This window comes from Microcaecilia unicolor, unplaced genomic scaffold, assembly GCF_901765095.1.
Source record: "Microcaecilia unicolor unplaced genomic scaffold, aMicUni1.1, whole genome shotgun sequence".
Lineage (NCBI taxonomy): Eukaryota > Metazoa > Chordata > Amphibia > Gymnophiona > Siphonopidae > Microcaecilia > Microcaecilia unicolor.
Genome location: NW_021963042.1, coordinates 159,820 through 182,586, shown reverse-complemented (window position 1 = coordinate 182,586; position 22,767 = coordinate 159,820). Strand labels below are relative to the sequence as shown.

Here is a 22,767-nt window from a genome sequence, read left to right as displayed (position 1 = left end):
GAGGAACCCGAACTATAGCTATATGATGCAAGGTTCCACATTCTGAGTGACCAACCAGGAAAGGTATCTAGGTGTCATCGTTGATGATATGCTGAAACCCACTGCTCAGTGTGTGGCAGCGGCTAAGAAAGCAAAAAGAATGATAGGTATTATTAGAAAAGGAATGGAAAACAAAAATAAGGATGTTATAATGCCTTTGTATCTCTCTATGGTGCGACCGCACCTCGAATACTGTGTGCAATTCTGGTCACCGCATCTCAAAAAAAGATATAGTGGAATTAAAGAAGGTATAGAGAAGGGTGACGAAAATAATAAAGGGGATGGGCCGACTTCCCTATGAGAAAAGGTTAAAGTGGCTAGGGTTCATCAGTTTGGAGAAAAGAAGACTGAGGGGAGATAAGATAAAGATCTATAAAATAATGAGTGGAGTAGAACTGGTAGATGTGAATCGCTTGTTTGCTCTTTCCAAATATATTAGGACTAGGGGGATATGCAATGAAGCTACAAAATAGTAAATTTAAAACAAATCAGAAAATATTTCTTCACTCAACGTGTAATTAAACTGTGGAATTCAATGTCAAGAATGTGGTAAAAGCAGTTAGATTAGCAGGGTTTTAAAAAGGCTTAGATAATTTCCTAAAAGAAAAGTCCATAAGCCACTATTAAGATGAATTTGGGGAACATCCACTGCTTATTTCTAGGATAACCAGCATAAAATGTATTGTACTGTTTTGGGATCTTGCCAAGTACTTGTTGGAAACAGGATGCTAGGCTTGATGAACCTTCAGTCTGTCAGTATGGCAACTATGCCCCCAATTAAAAGAGCACATTGTATAAGATCAGGGAATCAGCCTGGAGATGTTTCTTTGGACAGTTTGGAGCCAACTAATCTTCTGGAGAATTCTCAGCAGCAAGTGCTATCCCAAGCAACATTAATAGCTATTTGCCCTTGAACCCGACCAAAACTGGGTCTTGAGACTTTTTCCGCTATTGGGATGAGTTGTTTATGGGTTAATGTATATTTATATTTCCTGATTTCTCTAGGACCACGCAAGTGAGGCATAAGGCTTTTTAAGAACTGTGAACGCAGGTGGTGGCCTTGGGCGAAACCATTTTTTCCTTCAATTTCCTTGTAAATGTTGTATTAAATTTGAAAGTAATAATTACATGTTTTTTGACTCTCAACAAATGACAAGTTTAATTGACAGCAAAAAAATCTCCATTGAGTCTTGTGATCACTGCTACCCCACCCATTTGAAATGCTGTAATTGGATCGTCCACCTCCAGATAATTTTCTATCCTTGACTTTCCTGATGAGTTTTACTTTCCTGCTGTTTTCCTAATTTTCCTCTACAAAGCTCTGGTTGTAGAGTGTTTTATCTCTCCTTTCTCCTCCTTGTAATGATAATATTGTGGTTTATTTTCGTTTTTATTTCTATTGTTCTATGGAACATGGCAATCCTTATTGTGTAATCAATATTATCTTACTTTTGATATATTGTTTTTCGACAAGAATTTAAAAAAACACCATTTATAGCAAGCACTATCAGACTGATCTAGGTGTGTTACACTGCCAACATACATAACAATCAAACATAATGAAACATAAAAACCAACCAATTAAAACAATATAAAATCAGACCATTAGAATCTCCACATAATTCAGTTCAAATCTGAGTCACATTTTCAGAGTAATGCTTGCACACCTGCACTAAAGAAAATTTTGTGCAAATGTGTCTTGAGCTGAAATTGAATCAAAGACTCAGTACACTGTAACTCAAGATGTAATAAATTCCGTAAAAGAGTACCTTCAATATAAAAACAGAATAATAAATATCCAATCAAGTTTGAAAGAGGATACATGCAATAACAATTTCTCTCCAGAATGTAAAGATCAATTAGGGTGGTAGATCCTGAGAGAAGCAGCAAGAGGGGCTACATTATACAAAGCTTTGAAAATTAAACACATCACCTTAAATTTTACCCGCCATTGGACAGGCAGCCAATGCAGGTCTTTCAGAACAGGAGCAATATCCTCAGTACGGGAAAGATCAGAGATTAACCGAGCAGCAGTGTTTTGGGCCACTTGAAGTGCTTTAGGCGTCAATGCTCAAAGGCCACTGCTAAATATGGTAGCCGATGTCGAATCTATTAATTTGTAAACAGAGACTGAAGCACAAAGGGAATCGCAAATTAGATGCACAGAAATTCTGCAAGGAAAAAAAACAGTCTCTCGGAAAGCGTCCATGTTCTGTGCAAGAAAAGGAATCACTGTTACACACTTAGCCGGTGGGATGAGATCCTGCCTGTGCCAAATCCGGGAGTTCACTTTCTGCCTATGCCTAGGCCAGAGAGGAGAAGGGGGAAAAATACAAAAAAAAAAAAAAACCCCCAAACAGAAGAAGAAAAGGAAAAGCCATATGGAGCCCCATGTCCTGGAAGGAAGTAAAAAAGCACATGGAGCTCATGTGCAAAAGGCAAAAAGCCCATAGAGAATGTGGAACATGATAGAGATGAAAAGAAAATCCCCCCCACAGTCCAAGACCCAGGATTGGTCACACAAGGATAGCTTCTGACTTGCTAGAAAATTTTGAATGTTAAAAGGTAGGTAATCCTTTCTGTGCATCGCATGGAATGCTCATTTTAATACTGATGAGCTCATTATAGCAAATTTGCATTGGATTACTGGTAGCTGCTACGAAGAATGGTTAAAGTCATGTAGAACCCCTTTGTGCATTAGACGCTAAATAAAGCCTGCTTTAGACTGGCTACAACTGGTCTAAAGAAACGTTGCAAGAATGGTAAACTTTGTGCATCTCCCCCTTTATCATCCAACTTTAGGCACCCAGAAACAAAAGATTTACAAGTAGTCCAGTAATGGTAAAATAAATGCTTGAAGGACAGGTCAACAGTTTCTTGCTGAGAGAAAGATTTTAAATGTCTCACTTAATGAAGTTTAAAGAAACCTTTTTGGTATAGTACTATTTTTGTATAGGGCTTTTTTTTTTTTTTTTTGCTGCAACTACAACTGATCTTTGCCAACCCCTAGGAAGCTACCAATCTAGGGTTGACCACTTAGTTTACCTAAAAGTCAAGCTAGTTTGCTGAACAATGAGTCCTTATTCATTTGGCATTCTTGAGAGTGGATTCAACCACCACTGACTGGTGTGGTAACTGCTGTTTGTTAAATCCTGGAAACTTTGTTTAACCGGTTGCATAGGGTTGAGTGGGGAGGGGGGAGAATCTCCTATATTCTGATTTGTGCCTTCTGAAGGATGCTATTAATAAGCATGGCCATGGCTTTCCTGGCCAAAGAGGGTGGGGGAGGGGAGGCAAAAAACTGAAGGCTATCTAGCCTTGCTGCCCTGGGCTCTATCTCCTTCTCTATCTTAAATGGAATGGTTTCATCTATTTCCCTGATTAAAATGGACTCTCTCTCCTATGGAGGAGTGGGGTCAGAGGGGAGACTGGTAGACAACTCTCGATTAGAGTAACCTTCAGCTCTGTAACTATACTGCCAGGACTGTGCAGACTTCCAGGAAAACATTCTGTAGAAGAGGTCCAAGTGTAAAACTGGCTAGAAGACAAAAACTGTGAGGGCTCACTCGGTCTGTTGAAGTACAGAGTCTGATGTAGCCCAGTGCCTTGGCAAAGTTTTCTCCCAAAAGCATCGGAGATGGACATCTGGTGGCTGGTACCAATGTTGATTTTTTTTTTAATGACTTGGCATCAAGTACATGCCTCCAGAATAGGCTGAACCTTCCTTGGCATAGATGGTATCAATGTACTGATCCTTGCAAGATAGTGACTCAGTATCTCCTAGAACCTCCTGTCTAGCTCTTCATCAAAGACTTTTGCTGAAAATGACGCTTGGGCTGCAGGAGAGGAAGTGACACCTCCTGGAACTCCTGAGGTACAATGTCTCCTTGATATTGACGCATCCTCACTGTCTGATGCAGCCCTGCCCACTGTTGATGAACTTGTGCAGACTCAGTCAAACCAAAGAGTTTCTTCTCTTTCCCTTGACAGCTTTTGATAGCTGTCACAACATTGTGTTCAGGCCCATGGCACATTAGATACGATTCATGGGTGACAGTGACTAACCTCATCTTGTCACACCACTATGATTTCTAGGTTTCTTCTTGAGGCTGTTGGGAGTCTTCTGTTTCTGGGACATCAGTAGAAAAATCTCTTATGTGAAATGAAAAGGTTCAATGGCAAAAACTGACTGATGTACTGATACTTGTGAAGACAATGGCAAACTATACTGAAAATCAGAAAAACCCTAAATGGTTCCTAAGAGGAGGGAAAAAAATACCTATGGAAATATAAATGAACATTCAATGGGCTTCATGCAAAAACTGGAGCCCAGGTGGCTCTGTACACCATCAACAAGCTTAGAGCATCATTTACTTTTCTCCAGCTTAGTCTCTGTTGGATGTTGTCACCCCATATGAGAAGTCTGCATACCCTGCTAACTCTCAGAGAAATATAATTGCTCGTTTATGTTCTATTGACTTTTTTCTCATGTTGCTTTACATATATGCATGCGTTTTTGATATTTGTTTAAAAATATGATTAATATCTACCCCCTCTCTTGGATTTCACTGTTGTTTTAGTACCAACATCTATGACATTAATGCAAATACTACATACCCCAGTTTTAGAGCTGAAGCATCTGAGTCGCATCTTCTAGGCTTAGCAGGAACTTCAGTTTTCAAAAGGGATTCAGTACAAATTCTTCCAGGTCCATCTCGTTTTCCCTGTTGGTAAATATTTGCTTTAGAATTCCACCTAAAAAATTTCCATTTCAAAAAACAAGGAAAAAAACCACCACTAGAACTACCAGAGACCAAAATCCACTCCTAGTAATGCAAAAATAATGTTTAAAATTTTAGACCTGGTTAGATTTTAACATAGAACCCAACTGTATATGCTGATCAGAAGATCAGTGTGCATCACAAAATGCTGTTGTAAGCCAGAAGACAACAGAGTAGAATCAGGCAGTGCAAGATACTGTGGCAACTATAACACAAGTATGTTTGTAAGACTTGAAATAATAGCAGCAAAAGAAAGCATAAAGCAGATTATTCCATATTAATTTAATGTACTATATGAACAATTGCACATCCATAGGCAGTGGAATGGGGTGAGCCACTGGGGCCATGGACCTACCAAATTTTGCTCAACAGAGCATCAGCAATTAGAGAGTTTGGAGGCAGGGCTGGACATCTTTTTTGGTTAGAGAGGGCCAAGCAAACCAAAGGTGTTCTGCTGTCCCTGGTTATGTCTGCATTAAAAGCTTCAATCTGTCATTGAATTGTACCAACATCTTAAGAAACCTTTGGATTTTGTCAAAGGTTGCAAATTTTTTTTGTAATCTAAAACAGAATAAAAAGTAGGAAGGGAATGCCAAATCTCAACAGAAAAAAGGAAGTCAAATTTGTTTGACTTAGAAAGGATTGTTTTGCTTCCAGAATGATCACTATATAAGCTTTAATTTGGGACAAATTATCATATTTGTCAGATTGGAATTTGGATTTTTTTTTGCCATATCCATTCTATATATTTATTTTTACACTTCATTTGCCTTAATTTAGTGGTGCATCATGGAAAGCGAATGCTACATACCTGTAGAAGGTATTCTCCGAGGACAGCAGGCTGATTGTTCTCACTGATGGGTTGACGTCCTCGGCAGCCCCCTCCATCGGAAAGTTTACTAGCAAAGGCCTTTGCTAGTCCTCGCGCGCCCATGCGCACCGCGCATGCGCGGCCGTCTTCCCGCCCGAAACCGGCTCGAGCCGGCCAGTCCAGTATGTAGCAAGACAATACACTTCAAGGGAAGACACAACTCCAAAGGGGAGGCGGGCGGGTTTGTGAGAACAATCAGCCTGCTGTCCTCGGAGAATACCTTCTACAGGTATGTAGCATTCGCTTTCTCCGAGGACAAGCAGGCTGCTTGTTCTCACTGATGGGGTATCCCTAGCCCCCAGGCTCACTCAAAACAACAACCATGGTCAATTGGGCCTCGCAACGGCGAGGACATAACTGAGATTGACCTAAAAAATTTACCAACTAACTGAGAGTGTAGCCTGGAACAGAACAAACAGGGCCCTCGGGGGGTGGAGTTGGATCCTAAAGCCCAAACAGGTTCTGAAGAACTGACTGCCCGAACCGACTGTCGCGTCGGGTATCCTGCTGCAGGCAGTAATGAGATGTGAATGTGTGGACAGATGACCACGTCGCAGCTTTGCAAATCTCTTCAATGGTGGCTGACTTCAAGTGGGCTACCGACGCAGCCATGGCTCTAACATTATGAGCCGTGACATGACCCTCAAGAGCCAGCCCCGCCTGGGCGTAAGTGAAGGAAATGCAATCTGCTAGCCAATTGGATATGGTGCGTTTCCCTACAGCCACTCCCCTCCTATTGGGATCAAAAGAAACAAACAATTGGGCGGACTGTCTGTGGGGCTGTGTCCGCTCCAGGTAGAAGGCCAATGCTCTCTTGCAGTCCAATGTGTGCAGCTGACGTTCAGCAGGGCAGGAATGAGGACGGGGAAAGAATGTTGGCAAGACAATTGACTGGTTCAGATGGAACTCCGACACAACCTTTGGCAAGAACTTAGGGTGAGTGCGGAGGACTACTCTGTTATGATGAAATTTGGTGTAAGGGGCCTGGGCTACCAGGGCCTGAAGCTCACTGACTCTACGAGCTGAAGTAACTGCCACCAAGAAAATGACCTTCCAGGTCAAGTACTTCAGATGGCAGGAGTTCAGTGGCTCAAAAGGAGGTTTCATCAGCTGGGTGAGAACGACATTGAGATCCCATGACACTGTAGGAGGCTTGACAGGGGGCTTTGACAAAAGCAAGCCTCTCATGAAGCGAACAACTAAAGGCTGTCCTGAGATCGGCTTACCTTCCACATGGTAATGGTAAGCACTGATTGCACTAAGGTGAACCCTTACAGAGTTGGTCTTGAGACCAGACTCAGACAAGTGCAGAAGGTATTCAAGCAGGGTCTGTGTAGGACAAGAGCGAGGATCTAGGGCCTTGCTGTCACACCAGACGGCAAACCTCCTCCAATGGAAGAAGTAACTTCTCTTAGTGGAATCTTTCCTGGAAGCAAGCAAGATGCGGGAGACACCCTCGGACAGACCCAAAGAGGCAAAGTCTACGCCCTCAACATCCAGGCCGTAAGAGCCAGCGACTGGAGGCTGGGATGCAGAAGTGCCCCTTCGTCCTGTGTGATGAGGGTCGGAAAACACTCCAATCTCCACGGTTCTTCGGAGGACAACTCCAGAAGAAGAGGGAACCAGATCTGACGTGGCCAAAAAGGAGCAATCAGAATCATGGTGCCTCGGTCTTGCTTGAGTTTCAACAAAGTCTTCCCCACCAGAGGTATGGGAGGATAAGCATACAGCAGGCCCTCCCCCCAGTCCAGGAGGAAGGCATCCAATGCCAGTCTGCCGTGGGCCTGAAGCCTGGAACAGAACTGAGGGACTTTGTGGTTCACTCGAGATGCGAAGAGATCTACCAAGGGGGTGCCCCACACCTGGAAGATCTGTCGTACCACACGGGAATTGAGCGACCACTCGTGAGGTTGCATAATCCTGCTCAACCTGTCGGCCAGACTGTTGTTTACGCCTGCCAGATATGTGGCTTGGAGCCCCATGCCGTGACGGCGAGCCCAGAGCCACATGCTGACGGCTTCCTGACACAGGGGGCGAGATCCGGTGCCCCCCTGCTTGTTGACATAGTACATGGCAACCTGGTTGTCTGTCTGAATTTGGATAATTTGGTGGGACAGCCGATCTCTGAAAGCCTTCAGAGCGTTCCAGATCGCTCGTAACTCCAGGAGATTGATCTGCAGATCGCGTTCCTGGAGGGACCAGCTTCCTTGGGTGTGAAGCCCATCGACATGAGCTCCCCATCCCAGGAGGGACGCATCCGTGGTCAGCACCTTTTGTGGCTGAGGAATTTGGAAGGGACGTCCCAGAGTCAAATTGGAGCAAATCGTCCACCAATATAGGGATTTGAGAAAACTCGTGGACAGGTGGATCACGTCCTCTAGACCCCCAGCGGCCTGATACCACTGGGAGGCTAGGGTCCATTGAGCAGATCTCATGTGAAGACGGGCCATGGGCGTGACGAACTGTGGAGGCCATGTGGCCCAGCAATCTCAACATCTGCCGAGCTGTGATCTGCTGGGACGCTCGCACCCGCGAGACGAGGGACAACAAGTTGGTGGCTCTCGTCTCTGGGAGATAGGCGCGAGCCGTCCGAGAATCCAGCAGAGCTCCTATGAATTCGAGTCTCTGCACTGGGAGAAGATGGGACTTTGGATAATTTATCACAAACCCCAGTAGCTCCAGGAGGCGAATAGTCATCTGCATGGACTGCAGGGCTCCTGCCTCGGATGTGTTCTTCACCAGCCAATCGTCGAGATATGGGAACACGTGCACCCCCAGCCTGCGAAGTGCCGCTGCTACTACAGCCAAGCACTTTGTGAACACCCTGGGCGCAGAGGCGAGCCCAAAGGGTAGCACACAGTACTGGAAGTGGCGTGTGCCCAGCTGAAATCGCAGATACTGTCTGTGAGCTGGCAGTATCGGGATGTGAGTGTAGGCATCCTTCAAGTCCAGAGAGCATAGCCAATCGTTTTGCTGAATCATGGGGAGGAGGGTGCCCAGGGAAAGCATCCTGAACTTTTCTTTTACGAGATATTTGTTCAGGGCCCTTAGGTCTAGGATGGGACGCATCCCCCCTGTTTTCTTTTCCACAAGGAAGTACCTGGAATAGAATCCCAGCCCTTCCTGCCCGGATGGCACGGGCTCGACCGCATTGGCGCTGAGAAGGGCGGAGAGTTCCTCTGCAAGTACCTGCTTGTGCTGGAAGCTGTAAGACTGAGCTCCCGGTGGACAATTTGGAGGTTTTGAGGCCAAATTGAGGGTGTATCCTTGCCGGACTATTTGCAGAACCCACTGATCGGAGGTTATGAGAGGCCACCTTTGGTGAAAAGCTATCAACCTCCCCCCGACCGGCAGGTCGCCCGGCACTGACACTTGGATGTCGGCTATGCCCTGCTGGAGCCAGTCAAAAGCTCGCCCCTTGCTTTTGCTGGGGAGCCGCGGGGCCTTGCTGAGGCGCACGCTGCTGACGAGAGCGAGTGCGCTGGGGCTTAGCCTGGGCCGCAGGCTGTCGGGAAGGAGGATTGTACCTACGCTTACCAGAAGCATAGGGACCAGTCTTCCTTCCCCCAAAAAAATCTTCTACCTGTAGAGGTAGATGCTGAAGGCTGCCGGCGGGAGAACTTGTCGAATGCGGTGTCCCGCTGGTGGAGAGACTCTACCACCTGCTCGACTTTTTCCCCCAAAATGTTGTCCACACGGCAAGGCGAGTCCGCAATCCGCTGCTGGATTCTATTCTCCAGGTCGGCGGCACGCAGCCATGAGAGCCTGCGCATCACCACACCTTGAGCAGCGGCCCTGGACGCAACATCAAAAGTGTCATAAACTCCTCTGGCCAGGAATTTTCTGCACGCCTTCAGCTGCCTGACCACCTCCTGAAAAGGCTTGGCTTGCTCAGGGGGAAGAGCATCAACCAAGCCCGCCAACTGCCGCACATTGTTCCGCATGTGTATGCTCGTGTAGAGCTGGTAAGACTGGATCTTGGCCACGAGCATAGAAGAATGGTAGGCCTTCCTCCCAAAGGAGTCTAAGGTTCTAGGGTCTTTGCCCGGGGGCGCCGAAGCATGCTCCCTAGAACTCAGCCTTCTTTAGGGCCAAATCCACAACTCCAGAGTCATGAGGCAACTGAGTGCGCATCAGCTCTGGGTCCCCATGGATCCGGTACTGGGACTCGATCTTCTTGGGAATGTGGGGATTACTTAATGGCTTGGTCCAGTTCGCAAGCAATGTCTTTTTCAGGACATGGTGCAAGGGAACAGTGGACGCTTCCTTAGGTGGAGAAGGATAGTCCAGGAGCTCAAACATTTCAGCCCTGGGCTCGTCCTCCACAACCACCGGGAAGGGGATGGCCGTAGACATCTCCCGGACAAAGGAAGCGAAAGACAGACTCTCAGGAGGAGAAAGCTGCCTTTCAGGAGAGGGAGTGGGATCAGAAGGAAGACCCCCAGACTCCTCGTCAGAGAAATATCTGGGGTCTTCTTCGTCCTCCCACGAGGCCTCACCCTAGGTGTCAGACACAAGTTCACGGACCTGTGTCTGCAACCTCGCCCGGCTCGACTCCGTGGAGCCACGTCCACGATGGGGGCGTCGAGAGGTAGACTCCCTCGCCCGCATCGGCGAAGCTCCCTCCGCCGACGTAGTCGGGGAGCCTTCCTGGGAGGTGGCCGCGGTCGGCACCGCACGCGGTACCGACGTCGGGGACCTCAACCTGGGCGATGGACCAGCCGGCGCCACGCTCGACGGTACCGGAGGCGCAAGCACCGCCGGTACCGGAGGGGTAGGGCGCAACAGCTCTCCCAGAATCTCTGGGAGAACGGCCCGGAGGCTCTAGTTCAGAGTGGCTGCAGAAAAAGGCTGAGAGGTCGATGCAGGCGTCGACGTCAGAACCTGTTCCGGGCGAGGAGGCTGTTCCGGGCTGTCCAGAGTGGAGCGCATCGACACCTCCTGAACAGAGGGTGAGCGGTCCTCTCGGTGCCGATGCCTGCTGGGTGCCAACTCCCTCGGCGACCCAGAGCTCTCGGTGCCGACACGGGGAAGAGACCGGTGTCGATGCTTCTTCGACTTCTTCCGAAGCATGTCACCGGAGCTCCCCGGCACCGACGAGGAGGACGTAGAATCCATCCGTCGCTTCCTCGGGGCCGAGACCGAAGAGGGTCGATCCCGGGGGGGCTGTACCGCAGGAGCCCTCAGGGTAGGAGGAGACCCACCCGAAGGCTCACCGCCACCAGCAGGGGAATGGACAGCCCTCACCTGCACTCCTGACGATGCACCTCCGTCCGACGACATCAGCAGACGAAGTCTCGGTACCACCGACGTCGATGCAGTCGCCCGATGCCTCGGCGCCGATGCAGAGGTCCTATGCCTCGATGCAGTCGATGGAGCGGCAGCCAAGGAAGATGGTCCGGACGCTGACGACGTTGATGCACTCGATGCCTCCGGTGCCGATGCCGACGAAGAGCCCGAGAACAAAACGTTCCACTGGGCTAATCTCGCTACCTGAGTCCGCCTTTGTAACAGGGAACACAGACTGCAGTTCTGAGGGCGGTGCTGGGCCCCTAGACACTGAAGACACGCAGAGTGCCTATCAGTGAGCGAGATTACCCGGGCGCACTGGGTGCACTTCTTGAAGCCGCTGGAAGGCTTCGATGTCATGGGCGGAAAAATCACGCCGGCGAAATCAAAGGCCGAAATGGCGAAAATTGAAGCACCAAAATTTAAAGGGAGAAAAATCTCGACCGAGGCCAAACTAGGCCTACCCCGACAACGAAAGAAAACTTACGGGGCAAAAGCTGTGAAAATTACGGGAAGGGCAGAAAACCCGAAAGGGTCTTCCGGAACACTTCCGGAGCGCTTCCCGAACTTTTCAACGAAAACAAGGAAAAAACACGTCGAAAAGGACGCGCGAGGTCGACTCTCTGGGGCACGAACGGCGTAACACGACCGTACCGAGCGCGGACGAAAGAAGACTGGCCGGCTCGAGCCGGTTTCGGGCGGGAAGACGGCCGCGCATGCGCGGTGCGCATGGGCGCGCGAGGACTAGCAAAGGCCTTTGCTAGTAAACTTTCCGATGGAGGGGGCTGCCGAGGACGTCAACCCATCAGTGAGAACAAGCAGCCTGCTTGTCCTCGGAGAAAGGATTTAACAATGTAACTGATGAAAACATGCAGGAGCTAATCTGTCAAACCCCAGTTAACTGATGATTCTGGCAAACAACCAAGTCATTTACTTAACCTGTTTTTCTAAAAGAGACTGCTCAATTTTTTTTTCTAAAGTCCAAACAGTGCCATTCATTGCATCAACTGAGAATGGTAATCCTCTCAGACTAGACTAACTAAATGGTTGTTAGACCAAAAGACTGATTCCACTTCCAGTTCAGAAACTGACAAAGCCATTGTTAAAAAGGGGTTTTAAAAATGGCTTATCTAAAAATGTGAACCTCTATCATATGTTGGCATAGTAGCCAACTGTGAAAAATCTACAACTGATATCATGACCTTACCTTTTTGTATGTTTGTAAAGCTTCTATAGACAATCCCTCAGGACAATAAACTGACAATTTTGTTACTTGGGCGCCTATTCTATAATGGCATATGGACGGCCAGATTCCATTACTGGCATGACTCAGCACTGGAGCCCTTTATGTTTAGGAGCCCTAGTTACACCAGTCTTAGTGCTGGCGTAACTGAGCGCACCTAAATGTGGCAAGGGTGCCCATGCTCTTCCTATGCACAACCCCCCTTGCATTTGTACTACAGCACCTATGTGCCCCCTTACAGAATAGTGCTTAAACCAGTGCCCATTCAAGTTTTCAGGATTACAATGAAATATGAATTAAGATGCATTTGCAAGCAACAGATATCCAGTATATGCAGATTTCTCTCATACACCTTCATTGTGGTAATCCTGAAAACCCAACTGGCTGGGTGTGCCTCCAGGAGAAAGTTGAGAAGCTTAAGGAGATTATGCATCTAAGCGCTACTTTTTGGCAAGATAAGTGTGCAAAGGAACATTTAACCCAGGTGCCTAAGTTATAGAATTGCTCAATTACCACAAGACAATTCAAACAAGGAAAGTTTGCCCCTTTAACATTTGGAGGAACACATACACAAAATCAACTTCCTTGTATTCCTGGCCTAAGCAAAACTAACCATATCCTTAATAGCTTGAATATGAATTCTATAACTGAGTTTGAGCAACAACAGGAGCACAGCATTAAGATAAGTGCTAGTTTATTAGTCAAATAACCGACAGTGAATGCGTTTATGAGAAGTGAGTTTTTTTTTGCCTAAGATAACAGTAAGAACTCCTGATATTTAAATGCCTGAGAGCTGGATTAAGGAGTCTGTTGAGCCTTTTTCCTCTATAAAAAAGAATTTAATAAGAGTATAAATACATGATGTGAATATGTACACAGACCACTTTGTGGCTCTGCAAATTTCCTCTACGGAAGTTGATCTCAAATGGGCTACTGACCCAACCACAATTCTAACATTATAAACTGCAACATGACCCTCTAGACCAGGGGTCCTCAAATCCAGTTTTCAAGGTCTACAACCCACCCTGATTATCAGGATTTCTACAATTTATAGGTATGAGATCTATTTGCATTCACCACTTCCATTATATTCAAATATATCTCATATGTATTCATTATGGAAATCCTGAAAACCAAACCTGGATTTGAGGACCCTTGCTCTAGACAGCCCATTCTGTCCATAAATGAAGGAAATACAGTCTGTTCGCCAATTTGAAAAAGAGTGCATGTGCCAACAACAGTCCCCATCCTTGGTTGTGAAACCTACATTTGGTGTCATGTCCTGGGTGGGCCCTCCATAAAGTCAACAGTCTGTGAGCTTTCTGTGCTACATAAATGGAGTCACAGCAAGATTAAGAAGCACTGTTCCATGGGCTGTAGCCTGCTCCAGACAGAAGGCCAAGGCTCTCTCAGTCCAAAGTATACAGTGCGTTTTCATATTTAATAGCATGAGATTTTTTGGAAAAATGTTGACACAATTAACTGGTTAAGGCGAAACTCCAACACTACCTTAGGAAGGAACTTAGGATGTGTTATTTCAGCTACTAGAGCCTAAAGCTCAGTGATCCTACAGGTTGCAGTAACCACCACCAAAAATATGACATTAAAGATCAGGAACTTCAGGTGCAGGTATCTAGCGATTCAAAAGGAGCTTCCATCAACTGGGTTACAATGAGTTACAAATCTGTATTTATGTTAAAAAGAGATCTTTTTATTCTAAAATAGGAAGGGCACCTGGTACAAAGCAGAAAGCTAGAGAGCTACTGCAATCAGATGATTAGTTTTTCAAAAAATATCTGCAAATTGGGTATAGTTAATTTTGGAGACAGACAGTGGATTAGGCAAACGATATAGGAAGTGGCACCCTTGGGGGGGGGGGGCTGAGGGGCAGGGTGGGAGGCCTAAGCAACCAAATAACTGTAGAATGTGTTAGCTATCTCCAATGTTGTATTAAACTACCTCACTACACTACTGTTTTGCAACAAAAGTCTGTCTCCAATACCAGGTTACTGCTTAGAGAAACTATGGGGGAGGGCAGTAAACCGATATCGCAATGTAACTTTTTAAAGCAGTAAACACAGAAATAAATCATTGATTTCTTCACCCCTTAAAAAAACTTATTAAAGCAGCAAACACAGAATTAGATAAGTATGATTTCTTCAGACACTCACATATCAGGAAATTAACAGCTTTAAGATGGTAACAGTGCACAAGATGGTAAACAGATATCAGAATGTAGCAGTTCAGGATAGTAAGTAAGCAGTACATACAATGAAAGACAAGGTTTAAATTTTTTCTAAATAGATACAGGAAAAGACAATGAGATGGATCATGATCAGATCCCAGGCATTGCAGGCCCAGGAGCAAGTATCAGCTATGGATATGATCCTGCTGCACTGCAAACACTTCTTAAAACCACTGGGAGCTTTTTTTTCTATGACATTTCTGAAAAAAACACCCATTAGCAAAATCAAAGACTCGGTGGTGAAAAATATCCATCTGGGTGCCCAAGGCCTACTGTGGCCAAAAAAGCGCTGATAAAAAGAGAAATGAAACCTAGACACAATTGAAAAACCCAAAAAAGATGTCTTTCAGGAAAAATTACACACACCACATGACAGCAACAGAACTTTAAAAACCCACAAAAATGTGGAGGACAATGTCTAAACAGTATCACCAGAAACAAGCTGAAAGGAGGCACCAGAAAAAGTAAAACCATAAACTGCGGAAAAATGATGACTGGCTAGGTCTCACGAGACAGTAGCAGGCAGGAAGGTGCATGCATGTGAATTAAAATGTTCTAAAATATTTTATTAAAGCTGGAGAGTGGTTCCTGCACAGGACTCCATCAGATGACATCAGCCACCCCTGAGAATATGTTATCCTGCTCAGGGTTTAATTTGTAGATAAAAAGGAAGTAGTAGAACTGTGGAGTTGGGAGAGGCTTGGGCAGCTTTCCCAGCAGGAGATTTAGGACCCACCCACAGCTTCACCCCATCCTGCCCACCGCTCTATCCCTGAAAAGTCACGCTGACAAGGCCCACGGCACCAGAAGATACCTCAATAAAATGTGCTTTCCTGCAGCTAAGGTTATATTTTTGCCTAGAACTGTATAAAGATATCTGGATAAAGCTTTATAAAATGGTGGGGGGGGGGGGGGGGGGGGGGGAGGGGGAGGATATAAAGAGAAATGTACAGGAAATTTATTACTTTAAGTTATTGTCTGGTTAAATAAGATGGAAAAAAGATGCTTGAATTAGTCAAGTTTGATAAGACTGCTATATTAATAATTAAAAAAAAAAAACACCAAAGGACCAAGCCACAGAGCATAAACAAAGAAAATAATGCAGAAAAAAACAAGATCAAGTACATCACTCTTGCTCTAAGACATCCTAGGAAGAAGGCAGGTGCATATCCAGCCTGAGGTAACCGAGAATGATGGCAAGTAAATACCATTTGGCCTATTCAGTCTCCCTATCCAATGTCTCTTCTTCTCCCTTAGAAATCCAATGTGTTTGCTTCATGCTTTCTTGACTTCAGTTTTGGTCTCCACCTATTCCACTGGGCGGCCATTCCACACATTCACAACCCTTTCCATAAGGAGTCTTTCCCCCTGGTGCCCTCAATTCTTCAGCTTTCTTTCAGTTGAAAGAGACTCGCCTCCTGTGCATTTCTGCCATGAAATTATTTAAAATGGCTATCATTTATCAGAAAGATGTACTTCCCCCCTCTGCTTGACATAGACTTGGGCACTTAAATCGTTTAACCACCAAACCACATTGGGACATAGTCCAACGGATTCAACCTAAGACTTGGGAATGACAAACCTAAAGAAAAATAACATTGGACCAGATCACTGTTGTCTCAAGCAGGATAACTTGAACCTGAAGAATATCCTACATCATTTGGTCAGCTCTTTAAGAATATAAAGCACTGTCATACTGGGACAGACAAAAGGTCCATCAAGCCCAGTATCCTGTTTCTAACAGTGGACAATCCAGGTCAAAAGTACCTGGCAAGATCCCCAAAACAGTGAACAAATTATGTTCTGCTTATCCCAGAAACAAGAACAGGATTTTCTTAAGTTCATCTTAATAATGGTTTATGAACATTTCTTTTAGAAACTTGCCCAACCATTTTTTTAAACCCTACGTAACTGCTTTTACCATATTCTTTAGAAACAAATTCCAAAGTTTAATTACACATTGAATGAAGAAGTATTTTCACTGATTTGTTTTAGATTGGAAGCTTCATTGCGTGCCCTCTTGGTCCTTGTATTTTTGGAAAGAGTAAACAAGCAAGTCAAGTCTACCTGTGTTCCACTCCACTCAGTATTTTATAGACCTCCATCATATCTCCCCTCAGCCATCTCTTCTCCAAGCTGAAGAGCCCTAGCCTCTTTAGCCTTTCCTCAAAGGGAAGTTATTCCACCCCCTTTATCATTTTTGTTGCCCTTCTCTGAACCTTTTTTTTTTTAAGTTCTGCTATATCTTTGAGACACAGTGATCAAAATTGAACATAATGTTTGAGGTGCAGTCACACCATGGAGTGATACAAAGGCATTATAATAATCTCAGTTTTGTTCTTGATTACTTTCCTAATAATTCCTTTCTTAGCCTCTGCTGCACACTGTTATCAATGACACCTAAATACTTAATTTTCCACGGTAGCAACTCCTAATGTGGAACCTTGGGTTTCTCTTCCCTACATTCATCACTTTGCATTTGCTAACATTAAATATCTGCCATTTGGATGTCCTCTCAGTCTCATAAGGTCCTCTAAATTTTTCACACTAATCTTACCATTTAACAACTATGAATAATTTGTATTTCCAGGAACTTCAATCACCTCTTTCATTATTCCTGTTTTCATATCATTTATAAATATGTTAAAAAGCAGCAGTCCCAGCACAGACCCCTGGGGAACCTATTTACCTTTCTCTTTTGAGAATATTGACCATTTAACCCTACTCTTTGCTTTCTATATTTCATCCAGTTCTTAACCCATAAAAGGACGCTGCCTCCTACCCCACAACTTTTTAATTTCCTCAGGAGTCATTCATAAGGTACTTCTGAAAATTCAAATACATAATATCAAGTGGCTCACGTTTTATCTACATGTGTATTCACCCCTTCAAAGAAATGTAACAGATTGGTAAGAGAAGATTTCCCTTGGCTAAATCCATGTTGGCTTTGTCCCACAAATCCATGCCTACGTTACTTTGTTCTTTATAATAGTCTATCATTTTGTTCGGAACAGACTTAAGGCTCACTGGTCTATAATTTCCCAGCTCACCTCTTGAACCCTTTTAAAAAACTGCCTTTAAATAGACCACCATACAATCTTCAGTATCATGCTTGATTTTAAAGATAAATTACATATAATAGCAAATGACTATGCACAGATTGTAGACACAGATGAATAGGATCACAGTAGACAGGGAAATTAACATTTGGCATTCAAAAGAGCTGACACTGGATGGCCTCACTGCATCCCTTATACTGAATCAGGGGCGTAGCCAGATTTCGACGGGAGGGGGGTCCAGAGCCTGAGGTGAGGGGGCACATGTTAGCCCCCCTGCCACTTTTGACCCCCCCCCCCCGGCGGCACCCCTCCCCCATCCCTTTCAAGCCCCCTCCTGCTGCCACCAACCCTCCCCCGCCACCACCAGTTACCTTTGATGGCGGGGATCCCCAACCCCCGCCAGCCAAAGTCCCCTTGAGCGCCGGTCTCCGAGTCTGACACATTCGCTGATCTGGATTCTGTTTCTGTGAGTCCTGACGTCCTGCACGTTCCTACGTGCAGGACGTCAGGACTCACAGAAACAGAATCCAAATTAGCAATGCGCCGGAGACCGGTGCTGAAGAGAACTTTGGCTGGCGGGGGTTGGGGAACCCTGCCAACAAAGATACCGGACGGCGGCGGCAGGGGAGGGTTGGCGGCGATAGGGGTGAAAGCAGGGGGGCCAGGGCTAAATCTGCGGGGGCTCATGCCCCCATGGCCCCACCTAGCTACGCCCCTGTACTGAATCAGGGCATGTTTATTCTCTAGAGATAAGGCAAAGGTGCTCACGCCAGAAACTATGCCAGGACTGCTTATGATAAAGAATGATCACAGGCATCAGCAAGGCAGTTCTGTTACAGGACACTTGGTAGGAGCCTATTCCATTACGGGATACTAGCCAAATAGATGAAATAGGCGCCTAGAATTCAGGCGTGAATACTTCCGTCCTAGAGCTAGTGCAAGTTTTGGCACAAAACTTGAAATATATTTATAACTTACATTATTCTATAAGCTGGGTGCATAAATGGAAATCCCACCCATGCTTCATTCATTTCTGCACCACTTGCAAATATGCACTATATAAATTAAGCATGTACTTACAGAATAGCACTTAGGTGAAATCTTAGCATTTAGAGACATGTATGCACAAATGCATATATGCCATTATTCTAAACATTTATTTGTACAATAGACGTAACTATTGGTACCTATAATATAGAACTGCACCCAGACTTGGCATATTAATAAAATAAAATCCATGGGGCAGGGGGGGAGTACTGCATAAATTCCCACCTGTCCCCATCTGTGCTGACCTTAACCTATGCTGGATCTTACCAGCAAGCTTCTTGATTGTCAGCAACTTACCCACCTAATTGCCTTGAACGAGATCCTGGGAAGCTGCACATGTAACTACACCAGTTTAGAATGAGTGGGTGCTAAAGTGCTGTGAATCAAGACCAGCTGCCACTGTGTACTTCTCCAGGACTAATCCAAATTGGAAGGATGACAGTGAGCTCAAATTGGAAGATTCTAGCTATGATAGGTCCACCCTGGCATTACCCTGAGAAATTCTCCTGGTCTCTCCCTTCCGTTTACAGACATTCCACTGCTACTGTAGATTTGTTTCTCCATCTACTAGTAGGTGCTTGTTCAGGTGGCCACCCCATTACTGCTGACTTCCAAGCCTGGAATCGGATACTAACCTTTGTGGCTATTTGTTCTCTCTTTGAAGCTATGACAGTTGTACTCCTACAAGAGACCTTTTGGCTCCTGGGACTATTCCTCTCAAATTGTATACATTGAGGTGCAGTCAGCGAACCTGAGGACATGGTCCTGTTACTGGAGTCGGGGACATATGATACAGCATTATTAATACACTCTGACTTGGTCTGACATTCTATCCCTATGTTTTACCCCCAGATGCAAAGTGGTGCGCAGATGAGCAAAAGTGAGTAGAAGCTAAGGTGACCACCAGGGAAGGAAGAGACCTTATTTGTCTCAGCACAGTCTGATTTAGGGGTCTCACCAGCACTTCTGATCCAGCCCTGATTGTTATTACCCCCTTCCATGCATCTCAGGATATCATGCCAACTATGGACACCTAGCCTGAGCACTGGGTTTACTTATCTTATAAAATAATTCTGAATGGCTAAAGAGATAAAAGAAAAAGAGTTTAGAAGATGAACATGTAAATGTTTTTCTTTCTTTAAATATATCTGGCACTCCTAGATAAACAGTATAATTGCAAAAGTCACAGCAAGTTATCTCTGCCTACTGGAAAACATGGTCTGGAATAAATGACCTAACATATGATAAACCTCTATGATAACAGAAAAACTGTCAATATTGCAACAAGCATGGATTTGTTTCCTGCTTTATCATTTATGGTAATGTAAAGTTAGAGGAATCAAGTAATATGCCTGTACTACATAGCATATTAAAAGCTATTTTTAATATAGCACCAAGCTATATTTTGTATAATGCAACACTTTTTACCAATTAGGAAAAATAAAGGTCCTTGTTATTACCAAAGACTGGAATCTTACTGAACTGAAAAATCTTTCAAAGGATCAACAACAAAAAAAGGTTTTAGTATGCAAGACTAAGATCACATTCAGGCATGTCCCTTCTTCAGAAGAAACCTACGTGGTATAAAAAATTCAATTGACATTCAATTTTTTACAGGAACAATATGACTGTTAAAAAGCATACAACTTTTATTGCAATTATTTTTCAGAATACTTACCGTTCCACAGAGCTGGAATCTAAGCTTATGTTTTAAGTGTGGCTCTGTACTTGGATGACACTCCATGTCCCAAAACTGTGAATAATCTCCCCTTTCACGAGGGAAAAAACTAAAGCCCACCTACCAAAATAAATAGTAAATAAAGAATTGAAAAGGAGTTAAATATGATCAAAATAAGATTAGTTATTTAGTATAAAAATATCATTAAAAAGTACACAATTAAAATGACAAACTACCAAAAGGATGGTACCTTCTGCTCAGTGTGCTGCTGCGGCTAGGAAAGCGAATAGAATGTTGGGTGTTATTAGGAAGGGTATGGAGTCCAGGTGTGCGGATGTTATAATGCCGTTGTATCGCTCCATGGTGCGACCGCACCTGGAGTATTGTGTTCAGTACTGGTCTCCGTATCTCAAAAAAGATATAGTAGAATTGGAAAAGGTACAACGAAGGGCGACGAAAATGATAGTGGGGATGGGACGACTTTCCTATGAAGAGAGGCTGAGAAGGCTAGGGCTTTTCAGCTTGGAGAAGAGACGGCTGAGGGGAGATATGATAGAAGTGTATAAAATAATGAGTGGAATGGATCGGGTGGATGTGAAGCGACTGTTCACGCTATCCAAAAATACTAGGACTAGAGGGCATGAGTTGAAGCTACAGTGTGGTAAATTTAAAACGAATCGGAGAAAATATTTCTTCACCCAACGTGTAATTAGACTCTGGAATTCATTGCCGGAGAACGTGGTACGGGCGGTTAGCTTGACGGAGTTTAAAAAGGGGTTAGATAGATTCCTAAAGGACAAGTCCATAGACCGCTATTAAATGGACTGGAAAAATTCCTCATTTTTAGGTATAACTTGTCTGGAATGTTTTTACGTTTGGGGAGCGTGCCAGGTGCCCTTGACCTGGATTGGCCACTGTCGGTGACAGGATGCTGGGCTAGATGGACCTTTGGTCTTTCCCAGTATGGCACTACTTATGTACTTATGTACTTATGTCATAGTTAACCAAAGGTTAATTTATGCCCACTCATCTAAAATTGTGGCAATATGTAACTAGTACAGAGTAGAGAATGACACCTGGAAAGGGACAGAGCAAGAGGAAGGCAAAAATGGTTTCTATTTTTCAATGCGTGATTTGCATGTGGTCCCCAAGCTGTATGTTTCATCCATGAGTGAGAGCAATGGAGTTGTCTCCCGCTGCCCTTCACCTCCACTACAACTGCTGATCTGTGTTGAGCCACTTGGAAGTGCTTTGGCAAGAAAGCAGTCTGCAGCCGGGAAAACAAATATCAGAAGAGGATGGTGTGTTTGCCTTCAGCATCTTTGGGGAAAGCTGGTAGAGGTAGAACTGGATCCTGTTTTGAGTATTGGTTCTATCTCCAGGCATAAGTGGCAGAAGTCAGTGGTAAAGGTTGAAACCGAGTTTTAAAACTTCAGTTCCACCCCAAATTGGTGCCCAAATTTAAAGCCTATGGGCTAGGTTCCTCAGGAAAGAAGGTGGAGGCCCTGAATAATCTGTGGGATTCCTTAAGTGGGAACTGAAGATTTTGTTCAGACACCTTTTTTCCACATTTCTGGGTTTTCAAGAGTGCAGAAACTGAAAGAACCTGACAGGAAGCTGGAAAAGGTAAACCAACATTTGGGTACTTTAGAGACTAAAAGATATCAGAACAAAAGTCCAAGGTGATTTATCAGAATGCAGTATGAAATAAGAACATTAGGTGACTATATTTTGTAAGGACAAGACTGTTGGCACTGGAATATGTATTTGACAGATGCACTGAAGTTTGAGAAACCTGAAAAATTTTCAATATCCAACTTGTACTATTTGCCAGCTGGGAGGAAAAGTGTGTTGGAAGAAGGGGGTTGGCATCTTCCCACGATAATATAACTAGTAGATCTACTTTGGTTATCAATAAACTCAGAGAATGGTAAATCATTGCTGTTCAACAATTATTTTAAGCGCATTTGTTTTAGTGATCAAAGGGTTGCTATATTTTCTGATGTTCAGTTTAAACGTAAACTGCCTGTAATAGAGGCAACCTTTTCTTTAAAATTCTCCTGTAAATGCCTAGTTTAGTATAAGGGACATTGCCATACCTTTATTGACCCTATACAGTTATAATCTTTTCTTCAAGATAAAATCTCAAGGGCAATTTCTCCAAATGGGTTAGTTCTGTGCATCACACACAAATTCACCAGAAGGCAATTATATAACACTAAGCGAAGTCACAAATATTGCCAAGTATAGCTTTATCGATGACATATTTCTGTTGTGGGATGATATGTTGAAGACTATTTTGACTGGTTGCTACTCTACTATCAAGTTTGACATAAATTTTCATGAGATTGAGATTAATTTTTCAAATGTGAAGATCAAGTGTGAGAACAATTTGTAACGACTGTACACTAAGCAAACAGATTGTTATACTTTTCTTCATTATCAAAGCATGCATCCACCCCCATTTGAAGGATGGTCTTCTAGTTTCTCAGTTTTTACGGTATCAATGGATTTG

The 22,767-nt window shown here is 44.4% G+C and overlaps 1 protein-coding gene across 1 annotated transcript in view; it reads right to left on the bottom strand.

The window, feature by feature from the left end:
* Window positions 1–22,767, bottom strand: part of LOC115458823 (centrosomal protein of 192 kDa-like) — a gene marked incomplete at its 5' end in the record, with an annotated part of 210,090 nt that overhangs the window by 34,166 nt on the left and 153,157 nt on the right. The window contains 2 exons of the mRNA XM_030188637.1: window positions 4,657–4,763; window positions 20,253–20,372. Coding sequence (XP_030044497.1) covers window positions 4,657–4,763; window positions 20,253–20,372 — 227 coding nt within the window. The remainder of the gene's footprint in view (window positions 1–4,656; window positions 4,764–20,252; window positions 20,373–22,767) is intronic.